The 12,344-nt window shown below is 46.2% G+C and overlaps 1 protein-coding gene across 1 annotated transcript in view; it reads right to left on the bottom strand.

Moving 5' to 3' along the window:
• The window catches only part of LOC106746302 (Down syndrome cell adhesion molecule-like protein Dscam2), an 85,688-nt gene that overhangs the window by 36,918 nt on the left and 36,426 nt on the right, over nucleotides 1-12,344 (bottom strand). Inside the window, exon 7 of the mRNA XM_014622760.1 lies at nucleotides 11,050-11,173. Within this exon, the coding sequence (XP_014478246.1) occupies nucleotides 11,050-11,173 (124 nt within the window). The remainder of the gene's footprint in view (nucleotides 1-11,049; nucleotides 11,174-12,344) is intronic.

Here is a 12,344-nt window from a genome sequence, read left to right as displayed (position 1 = left end):
GGGGGGGCAACAGAAGAATAAAGATTCACGGTGGCGACGACACGCGATCGAAGGCAAAGGAATGCGCAAAAGGTACTCGCATGTCTCGCCGCCGATAACTCCTAAGGGAGAGACGGTGGGAGAGAGACGATTGAAGCGTGAAAAGCAAGCACGAAACGGCTTCTACACGATTCGTGACGTGCGTGATCTCAGGGCGACGATCCTTCGCTAGCTAGACTAAGGAAACGGATGAAAGAAACGCTAAATAATCCGGAAAGGAAATAACGCAAACCAAACGATCGCGGTAACGCATCTCCGACGTTGGAGTCAAACGCAGGTGCTGGTGCAGGGTCACTTGTACATCTCGCCGAGCAAATATCTCACAATATCTCACGTACAACGGGTCGCAATGTGTGCAGACTCGTAACGAAATTTTGCCGTCAGAAAACATTGACTGATCGATCTCGGAATAGCGAACGGGTGTTCCGTCACGGTCAGTTATGAGATATTGTCGGGTATACAGTCGCAAAAGTGACGGGATATCAGAAGCGGCCGGGAGAGAAATAGTGATGGTGGTGGTGGTGATGGTGGTAGTGGTGGTGAACTGGCGGTACGTTTAATGGCGATAGTGCAGCTGGACGACGTGAAAAAACGGTTAAGGCTCGATCCTCCGCATTCACTCACACACGCACACACGCGCACACAGGCGTGCGCGCGCGCGTGTGCGCGCGTAACGTACAAACGGACAACAAACGGACGCAAAATCGGATCTTCTGCTTCCATTACCTTTCAACCCTTGTACGAGCGAGAGAGAGAGGGTGGGGAATGAATTAACACGAGCGGATGAACGGAGGCACGAGAGAAGGTGGCGAGGACTTACCAGCCAGATATTGTGGGACTTATTTGGAGGTGTGCAGGTGTAGGGCAACATTGACCGCCCTATTGATTGGGTGACACCCTCTCGGACCACCCGGTTCAGCACCGAGGATACCGGGGGAGCAGAGGGCCCGCATCCTTTTGCGAAGTCGCGCTTCCGTCTCACTTATCTCGAAGGTTGCTTTCCGGGGGGGTAGGATCCAGTTGGCACTGAAAACCAACACGTCCGATTGACCCCGGATCAGGGATTCGCACAGTTTTTCGGTCGGTCTTACTTCGTCGATTAACGCAATCGCTCTCGACATCACTTTCGAGTGTGATTTATACACGAGACTGACAAAAACCGTCGGCGAGGTCGTCAGGGAGGAAAGGCTCGGAAGAGGCTCTCTCAACGGCGAACCTTTTCCCCACCAGACCTCGCTCTGACGCCCTAACGCTCTTCTACCGACCGTTCTCTTTCGTTCTCTCCCCTTCTTCTCCTCCTCCTCCTCCTCCTCTTGCGTCTTTTCTCTTCTCTACACTCTTTCTCTCACCGTTTCGCACCCGAGTCTTAACGATAACTCTGCTCTTTTGCCCCCCTCCCTAAGCCGACCGAGTCCCGTAATTGATCACAGTACACTATCTATCCCTGCAACGTGCCTGCTCTTTCTTCTTGCCTCTGTCTGATCATACGGTACCGCCACCCGACACGGGGTAGAGGGGTAAGGATGGAAAATATCAAAAGTGAATACAGGAAACTGTGCTCCGCAGAGCGTGAGACTACGTCCAGATCAGGGAGAATAGATAGAGATCTATATGGAAGTATGTGTGTACCTAGTTATCGGGGCAGGAAAGCCTTGTGCCGCACACGCCAGCGCCAGAGACTCGCCCTCTACCCCGCGGTACTTAAGACCGTCGCCAGTCCCCTTTGGGGCAGTACGACCGGACGGTTCTGAAATAATAGATTGCCCAAAGTGAAAGAGAGCTTCCTCTTTCCACGACGATCTCATCATATTCCTTGTTTCCCCGAAACCGGTGCGCGACTAAGAGTATGATAATATACGTACCCCACATCATGTCATCGCGTTCGTCCTGGCTCGACTCTAGAATCGTCGCATGCAATATACTCACCTGACAATAATGCCGGCCACACCGGATGGAGACGATTAGAATGTCACGATGGGTTCAGATTTGACCACCAGTCGCTGCGTGACGCTCACAAGTGACCACAGTATGGAAATGATATCGCGCAATATCTCATGAAATTCATTTTATTTCCATATTACTGTCGAGCATACGTGTCGTACAGTCATACTACGTATAGAAAAATGTCGGGCACAAAATTCAGATCGATTCCGCTATCTATTTATCTTTATTCTCTGTCGTTCGATGGAAAACAGAAAAATGCGCGATCTCAGCGACTTGTTGTAACTTGATTGGACTCATCGACGACGACGACGAAGAACGGATACGAATTCGGAGGAGGACTTGTGTGATCTGGAATCTACCTTGTGACAGGCACAGGATATCCCTGAAGAGAATGACTCAACGCGATGTCCTGACCTATAGAAGCCAGAGCGACTTCCCACCCAAATTTCTTTCCCGACGATCGCGGCGCGATCTTGCTTGTGCCCTCTGAAACGGAGCCGTGAAGAAAAGAAACGGGGTTTTTCGATTCGGTTCTTACTGATATACCTTGTAAATGGGACAGGAAAACCCTGAGTCGCGCAGTCCAAGGCCGCCGTACCCGTCATTGGTACATCTACTAGCTTGTGACCCTCGTAACGCTCACCGGCAATGCGTGGCGCAACATTGCCGGTCGGCTCTGTAAGCAGCATCGGTGCGAGAAAACGAGCTAGCTGGTAGAAGTTACACTTTTGCTTCACTGTATTATGTTTCATGTCAAATTCGTATTATGCTTTAATGTAGTCGAAGCAATTCTAGATATGCTTAATCCGGCTTCCGGGTTAGTGCCGCGTCCTTTACGGATGTTTTTTCCTCTGACGTTTTGTGAACATTCCAGTTCATCGGAAGAAGTCACTTCTCGAAAAAGTCATTTCCTGAAGAAGTGAGCTGTAATGTTCACAAAACGTCGGAAACAAATCCATGAAGGACACGGCGGTAACCCGAAAGCCAAATTAAGCATTTCATCACACCGTAAAAGCTTGAAAGGTCGAATGAAATTCTGAATACGAAGTAAAAAGGCGTTTTCTTCCTTTTTCGTTCATGAGTGAGGTTTCTTCTGCAATTTCGTTAGAATTGGGTAAGTCAATTATAAACACAAATTACGTATTCCCTAACGCGAAATTTTAATTCGGATTGTCGTTTGCATATTGGCAGTAAACGCCTGTACCTGAATGTGGGAGCTGGGAAACCTTGAACAGGACATGGTAGGCCAACCATCAGTTCGACTAGAATATCCTTCCTCAATCCGTTCACATCCTTGTCTCGTACGTTCGGACGTACGCTGCCCCGTGGCTCTGCAATAGCGCAAATAGTAGGGAAAATGGGGAAACGCGGCTCCGTCTTCGTCATCGTCGTCATTATCGAGCGCGCTCGGTCGATGCACGGCACGCGAAACGCGGCTGTCACAAAATGTGAAGATAACGATTGATTACTCTTCTCTCATGAACCACATTGTGAATAATAAAATATTTCTTCGCTTCGAATTCCTCACGCAGTTTCGCTCAAATTTTGCACAATTATAAATTAAGTTTCGAAGAATATCCCCAACAATTTTATCACATAAATACTTGATAAACCGTGAGAAAACTGCTATTGTTACGTTGAATGCTCGACTTTGCTCACCTGAACAAAGGCAACGGACTGGCCTGAGCATCGCAAAGCAACGTTACTGCTTGACCCTGGATTTTCCAAATTCCATCAAATTTGGATCTAGGCGGCAATCGAGGTGGACTACTTCCAACCGGTTCTAAAAACGAAAAGGGCAAGAGGTTCACCAGCTACCGAGCAGTCAATCGATATCTTCACGTGTTTGCTTCAATACGGAGTACATGATCGGCAAGATGCCGACTTTCCATGCTAATAAAAACGAATCTATTACTCTTCCTGACCTTCGAAAAAAAATATAATGAAAATTGCCGCTAAATATTTTTATTCGAGTTCCTGCTTAAGTTGGAGCATATATTCTGGGTGAAAGATTTCTTCTGAATGCGCACAAGTGCAGCGGAGATAAATCTCACTCGGGGCCACCTCGCCTTCTTACATGTATTCTCATTCCGAAGAGATTCCTACCAACGAGAGCAACAATCGAACCTGCGTCGGCATACCTGAAGACAGGAAGTGGATTCGCTTGAGCCTGACACAGCATCGCCATGGCGGTTCGCGAGGCGACCGAGAGGACGGTTATTTTAGCTGTCGGTGGCACTTTCGGTGCTGCGCCACTTACTGGCTCTAGATACACAAACAGTAATACGATGAAACCAATCGAGATGTTTTACGATCCGCGATCCGTCGATCCGCGTGCTTCTTCCGGACAATCGCGATATATGTTCTCTCCCCGAAGATAATATACGCGATATCGAAGGGATGTCTTTACGAAAGAACAATAAAATTGACGAAACGGCGAAGATGCTTCGCAACGAACGTCGATAGTAATAATCGTGAGTACCTATAAGCTGGAAGAGGGTGTCCCTGCGCAGGGCACAGCATCGTTACAGCTGCTCCAACGACATTCCCAAGAACGTCGTATTTAGAAGTGGAAGCGACTCTAGGCTTGGCGCCATTTACCGGCTCTACAGAATGATAATGTTACGGAAGCTATATTGCATCGTGTAGGGGAGAACAAAGTCTACGAAAATGTTTAGTGACAAACTAATTAAATATGTTGACGAACTGACCTAAATGTGGGAGCAGGGAATGCCTGTGCATCGCATAATAAACTGGTTTCGGCTTCATTCGCTACCTCGAAGGAATCGGATTTCGCCGATTTCGGGAATTTTGGGGACACACGACCTGCTGGCTCTAACGTGTAAACGAAGCGTTTGTTATTTATGGCAAAATGACACGTTTGCGTCAGGACAGAACGCGCCACCGCCGTATTATAATCTTATTGATCCCTTGTTGAATTTTTAAGTCAAGAGAATAAGGAGCGTCTTATATTATCTTAATTCTTCAGCTTCCACGGATTTTATCAACTTTAAACATTTGTAGATAGATAACCGTTTCAACCGGACCTATGTTTATAGTATATTTTCTGCTTCGATTTACATTTGAATCATACTTCTTAAGTTTGCACAGTATGTCATGTAACACTTTATACATAAAAAGTAGCATTAACATTAAAAATAATATTGACCTTACTTGATTATCTGTCTTAATGATATAAAAGAAATTTGAGATATTCGCAAGCCTACATAAAAAATATGAAAGTAATGTCATTCCCTGATCCTAGTAAAGAGGAAAAACCGAGAAAAATTATGCGAATTATGCGATCCACGTTCAGCTCGCTAACGACGTTACCTGTGAGTCGGAGGCGGCGATGCTTGAGCGGAACAAGTTAGCGCGAGCGACGATTTCGCGGCTCTTACGTAAGTGCTACTTTTCGCGTCGCTCTGAAAGGCGGGCGCCTTCGATCCCACGGGCTCTGAAGCGAAACGAGAAAGCATGCATCTGAATTCTCTCCGTCTCGGGAGAGACTCTTTTATTATCTGAATTACCTGAACGATGGAACGGGGAACCCCTGAGCAGGACAATGCAAGCTCAACGAACTTCCCGCGGCGCGTATGAACGAATTGACGCGGTCGTCACTCGAGAATTTCGGCCCCTTCGCTCCCATCGGCTCTGGCAATGCAAGAATCGTGCCAAGATATGGATTGTCCTTCCATTAAAAGACCGGCTGTACACATCGACGAATTTTCGCGGTTTACGAGTCGCGCTCCGGTGAAAATGAAACGAGTCCCAACGCCTCTCGCATGATTATTCCGTCAGTATTGTTTCGTTAATGACACACGAATCGGCAGCGGCGATCGATAAAAGGGCGCAATCACGCTCTAACTACCTGAACGCTGGTACGGGGTGACCCTGCGCTTGGCACTGCATCGCGAATCCAATCGTCGATTTGGTCTGCAGCCATCGTTTCGCGTCGCCCGTGACGGAAGGCGCCTTACTACCTACCGGCTCTTCACGCACGAAATAACAGGGTTTTCTTTTTTTCTTTATCGAAATGCACCTCATATAAATACGGATCCACACAATAGATGCGCACGGAAAAAACAACTCATTTCCCGTGATTAGGGACCGGGTGAAAACTCGGAGACAAGAAACGATATCTCTGTCACCGTGACTGAGAACATTCCTGTAAACAGCTGCATTAAAATGCGGGGGGTAATTGACTGAATGGAAAACTCCTACAGAAGTCTTTCTGTTCCTATTATACAACCGAGTTTTCGCTTGGTCCTCAGACAACGGAAAATTCAGTCGCACCAACGGAATTGTTCTCTCCGTCCAGTAAGCCTTTAGCCTTCGCTCTAAGTAATAAACCGCATAGAAATTTTCCGAGATTTTCCCATATACAGGTTCCGATTGGAATGCTCAAAGTGGTCCGAAAATAAGAGTTACCTCATTATGGTAACAAATAAAAATCCAAGTCTTATTCTAAGTAAGAAGAGATCAGATGAAGCCTCTTTTCCGCGATGCTTTGGCTGTATGCTGCGGCTTTCTTCGTGCGATTTTCGTCGCTAAAGTCGAGTGACAGTTTGACCGAATTTATCAGATTAGAAAATGAGTAAATTGCATTATTTAATATATTTGTGATGTTATTATGCTTAATAGCGCGCGTGTGTACTTGCAAACATTTACAGAAAAATATTACTGGCTGATATAATTGGCTGATATAAGTGATAAATTATATTGTTCTATATAAGGTAAGTGTAAGTACTTCGAGTGTTTCATATATCTGGTTCGAACGTAATGCAAAATAGAAACCAGAAAAAATTTTTGGGAAAACGTCAGGGATGATTGAATAAAATCTGTTTATGTTTCCCACTTAGAATCGTATGTTTGAAATATTAAACTTCTAATCAGGACCTACATAAATTTCTCAACTAGAATCATTATTTTGGAAAATCGGGCTGGATCCCAATTGGACCCTACGAAATTTTCTACACGGAATGTAACTTCTAAGGAAGATGTAATTTCTAACAAAAGTCGTTTCCCGCGCTGTCAAACATCGTAGTAACGCTCAAGTTTCAGGAGTTGCGATATTCGATAACACTGGAGACACTTTTTACTAGAAATCACGGTTTCAATTCAGTACTTAGAACAAAAGGCTGAAGGCTTGCCATGCCCATTGTGGATCCAGTCTAATCCGCTGTGCGAGCGTGCTGGATGGATTTACCTGAATGTTGGCACAGGGTAAGCTTGCCCTTGACACAGCATCACAATGTGTGTGCCGGTGCGCCTTTCCATCAGGCTGCCCTTCTCCCCCAAAATCGAGGGCGATTTAGTGCCGACCGGCTCTATTGACGTACAAGACGCTTTAATTCGTGGAGGAAGGGTCGCGCGCAAAACCGAAAATTCAACGTTACCTAAAACTGGGCAGAGGGTAGCCCTGAGCCGGGCACGTCAGCACGACGCTGGTTCCCGTGATCTTCTCTTTCCAGCCGCGCTTCATCTCGCCGACCAGCGCCGGTGCTTTGCTCCCGATCGGCTCTGGCGATTCGGGAAACGAACGCGTTTCAAGCGGGATCGAGGGTAACCGCGCACGCTTCATATCCCGTTCGGTCTCGTCGCGATCGAATTATCGTCGGAGTATTTCGATCGAGGAAAAAACTAGCTCTTTGTATCGCATTCCAGTAACGAACAATGTCAAATTGTGAACGAAGTATGAAGAGCTTGCGCGGAGAAATGCAGAAGCCTGCATTCTGAGGAGATTTATGCGTCCCGAGCTTTAAAGTAATTTTACCTAAAATTGGGAACAGGGTGGCCCTGAGCCGGACAGAACAACACGACCGTAAAGCCCGCCCTTCTCTGCTTCCATCCACCCTTCAAGTCGCCCGTCAGTGCCGGCGCTTTGCTGCCGACCGGTTCTGGCGGGACAGAAGCCACCGCGAAATAAGAGAAAGTGGCGGTACAATGCGGGCTCGTTACAACTCGCGATGACATTACCTAAATGAAGGTACAGGATGTCCCTGCGCCGGGCACGACAACACGGCGCTGGAGCCCGCTCTCTTCTTCAGCCATCCCCCTCTTAACTCGCCCATGAGAGCCGGGGCTTTAGTTCCGATCGGCTCTGACGATTACAAACCATGCATGCGGCAAACCAAATGCAATTTCGCGAAATTAATTCTACGGATTATTCTCAATCTTGTTCTGCATTTTTTTGTTTGTTTGTTGACGATTCGATCGTTTGATTTTGGATGCAGAATTAATTTTAGAGAGAAATATATATACATATATAAGATATAGGTAGAATAGATGTTCAAAGTCGCGGATATAAGCTTGAAAAAAAGTGTTGGTTCCGTTAAGTCTAATTGCATATTTTTTTACTTTATGCTATATATTACCTAAAGGAGGGTACAGGATAGCCTTGGGCCGGACAAAACAACACGATAGCGGATCCCGCTCCGGTCTCTATCCATATGCCTTTTACGATGCCGGTTAACGCTGGCGCTTTACTTCCGACTGGCTCTAACAATTTATGCAACGATTGCTCAGCGAGCTGATATTTTTATCCATCGCGAATACTGGCTTGTATATAACCTTTCTGATGGGACGGGAGACCCCTTCGTTGGCAAGAAACGGAGTGGAAAATCGCGCGGTAAAAACGATGCGTAAAGATGAAACGTGAAACGGGGAAGATATAACTCGGGTTCATTCGCATAATCGTTCCGCGCTGCGCGTGGACGCGTTGAGTCTTTTATAGAATGTGCGAGAGTCTTTACCTAAAGGAGGGTACAGGATATCCCTGTGCCGGGCACGATAACACAACGTTGGATCCTGCGGTCTTTTCCAACATCACACCTTTCACATCGCCCATCAATGCCGGCGCTTTGCTGCCCATAGGCTCTGATACGTACAAAGAAACATGCGGTGAACAATAGCAAAATCGCCCAACGGAGACAGGGGACCCCTCTTCGAGTAGAACAGGATAACGCTATGAAATCAAGTCAAGCGTGTCGACTCATATCAATTTTAGAACAATCGACAGGATAATTTCTATAACAAGTAGTTTAAAGGGAATTCAATGTAAATATAAATGATTCGATTAAAATGAAAATCAATAGAAAATCAAAGTTGGACCGTAATTTGGGAAGGATTAACGAAGAATAGAATAAAATAGGATGGAAATGGTTAATGAAATTGATTACATGCCGACGGTGATTTACCTAAACGAGGGTACCGGATAGCCCTGCGCTGGGCAAAATTGCACTACGCTGGAAGCAGCCTCGCTCTCCATCCATCCGCCTTTCAAAATACCCGTCAACGTCGGCGCTTTGCTCCCGACCGGCTCTGACAATTTACAGATAGGGGCATGCTGTGAGAACCACATGGGTCTATTGCTGTATCTGAAGCTTTGATGCTTGTACATGTACCTATGCGTTGGAACTGGGAACCCCTGCGCGGGACAAAACAGAGTCAGATCGTCTCCTCGAATACGATCGTACCAAGCTAGCTTTGCGTCACTTGAAAATTTCGGCTTCTTCGTGGCAACTGGTTCTAATTACATAGTAGGAAATGAAATGAATCCTCTCGCAGGACTGTATCGAATTTCCGACGCGACAGATCTTAAAAGCGAGGAAATTCTACTAACCACAATGGAAATCGTTAAATATCAAGCTACTACTGTTAATACCTCACCATGGGAGTATCGAACTGCGAAAATACACATTAGAGTTTGAAGTCGGCAATAATAACGTAGCAATCTGATACCTGGTCACAGGAACAGGATGCCCCTGCGCGTTACATGGCATGCTCACTTCCGACCCGCGGTTACGAACGAAGGAGAACGTTTTAACGTCCCCGATAAATGCGGGCGCTTTGCTCCCCATTGGCTCTAAACGAGGAAATAAAGGACATCGACGTCACGAAAGATACGTATGCGCTTTATGCGGCTGAATACCCTCGGACAGGGTCCCCCTCGTCGGGCTTCGTCGCGCGATTATTTCGCCGATGTTACGTAACAGCGTAAATGCGAAAGAAACAGCCGAGTTTTCCTCCCGCTGCGGACGACAATTGATCGCGGCGTTGCAAATAACGTAAAAGTGCGACAAGTGTTTATACAAAGGGGAAAACTGTTTTGTTTCCTTCCAGTGTACTTGAGGTGTGCTTTAAAATCCTTTTAACCAGAAACTTCGAAACTTTCGCGTTGTTCGCAACAACTCGCGCCGGCAAGTTACCATTGCCCCAATGGTTCCGATGTTATTCGAATCCTTATTAAATGCTGTACCTAGACACGGGAGGAGGGTGGCCTTGGGCATTGCACGGAAGACTGACTTCTGCGTTCACTCCCCGCGCCAATAGAGATATCTTGGCCTCACCGGCGAAGGCAGGCGCCTTGCTTCCGACAGGTTCTAAGGGATATCGACTTGCCATTACACCGAATCCAATTTTCGCTCGCGCACTTTAAGCAGGGACAGGGCTTCCCCTCGACGACATCGAATTACAGCGCACAATTATTCTTTCGAGTTGGCCCTTTAATTTAAAAGGACTTCGTTTCTAAAGAGTATACGCAGTACACTGGGGAAAAATGTTATTTGGAATCTTTTAACGGCATGGTTGAAAGATCATAGTCAAGAAAACTATGAATATAGTAAATGTTATTATAATGTAAATTGTAATTACGATATAGGTATAGAGCGTGACGAACCCAAGTAGATTTTTCACCATGAATATTATAATGATTTTAAATATAATTAAAGTAGCAAATATACGGGATGGTAACAGAAATTGATAATTTTATACAGTCAACACGTAATCGTAATAAATAACAAACAATACTACATGTAACAACATTCTTAACAAGTGTCTTTAACTATATTCACGCATATAAACAGTTGAGGCCAAAATTGTGAAATATAATGAAATTATAATTACTCCGATTAATTTTTCCTCTCAGTGCGTCCTTTTTCTTTTTAACAGAATAAAACTTAACCGTTTCCCCCCTCCACCGGGGTTAATAATAATGCCGCTTTTCAATCGCCTTCTTTTGCAGTCTTATCGGTTATTATCCAGTAATAATGATAAATCTCGTACCTAGATACTGGAGCAGGATGGCCCTGAGCGTTACACGGCATACTAACGTCCATGTTCGCTCTTCGCACCAAGAGAGACAATTTTGCATCTCCCGCAAAAGCGGGCGCTTTGCTTCCAACGGGCTCTAAAGAACGTTTCAGTGCATTTAGATTGTCTGTCTCCCTCTCTCGCATATTCTCGCAGCGGGAACAGGGTTTCCCCCTCGAAAACGAAGCTCGACCCTAGTGAATCGATATAATCGGCTTGGTCGTTTTCGGATTTAACTCCGAGCCGAACGTAAAACACACCTCCACTACGAAATCTTTATCCGCCTTTGTCAGTCGAGAAACTAAGAGCCATTACCTAGTGGTGGGCACAGGACTTCCTTGAGCGGCACAGAAAATACTAATGGGTTGTCCTTCGTGTCTTCCGATTGTACGACTTAAATCGTCCGACGTTAGCCTAGGCGACTTGACGCCTATCGGCTCTGCAATCGACGGAAATTGGAATCACGCGTTAGAATCTCTTATGCGAGATTACCTGGCAATTGGAACGGGATATCCCTGAGCGTTGCAGGTAAGCACCACGCCCCTACCCATACGCCTAGCATACGCGCTAAGAGTATTGTCGGTGGAGAAGATCGGTGATTTAAATCCGATTGGTTCTACAAGAAATAATGCAACCGGAACGATCAATCGTACCGCACATGGCAAGTCGAAAAGTCATCAACAACGATCAAGCATGATGAGGTAAAATAATCGATTAAAGAATTAAGTGAAAAAAATGTTCAGCGAGAAAAACCGATGATAAACCGGTGATTCGACATCGCTTTAGTTGAGAATTCTGACCGTTCCAGTGTGACAAATACATACTCAAAGATATCTTCGGGTCTCACCTTGAAATTGGAACAGGGTAACCCTGCACGGGACACATCAGATTCGTGGCATCGCGCAACTTAGCTTCCATGAACTCAAGTCTACGTACACTCGGCAGTTTGGGTTTCGCGCTCGACGTGGGCTCTAAGAGGTGCACGAGGAGGACAAGCATTGTTAGGCACGAAAACTGGTACTGACCGTGTAATGGGGACAGGGAACCCCTGAGCGGGGCAAGTCATTGACACCGCGGTGGAGCTCGGCGTCGGTCTCACCACTTTTATGTCGGCGTTCGTGAACTTTGGTTTCGCGCTGGACACCGGCTCTATATTGCGGAAATATTAGAACGTCACACGTGTCAATATCGTATGACACGCTTCGAACGCTGGGACCGGGTATCCCGACATAAAACCGGAGACAAGGCTCAGCGAAATGCCGTAAAAA

The sequence above is a fragment of the Dinoponera quadriceps genome, unplaced genomic scaffold (assembly GCF_001313825.1).
Source record: "Dinoponera quadriceps isolate SergipeBrazil2010 unplaced genomic scaffold, ASM131382v1 scaffold566, whole genome shotgun sequence".
Classification (NCBI taxonomy): domain Eukaryota; kingdom Metazoa; phylum Arthropoda; class Insecta; order Hymenoptera; family Formicidae; genus Dinoponera; species Dinoponera quadriceps.
The sequence above is the reverse complement of the archived record's forward strand: the minus strand, read 5'-3'. Positions and strand labels throughout refer to the sequence as shown.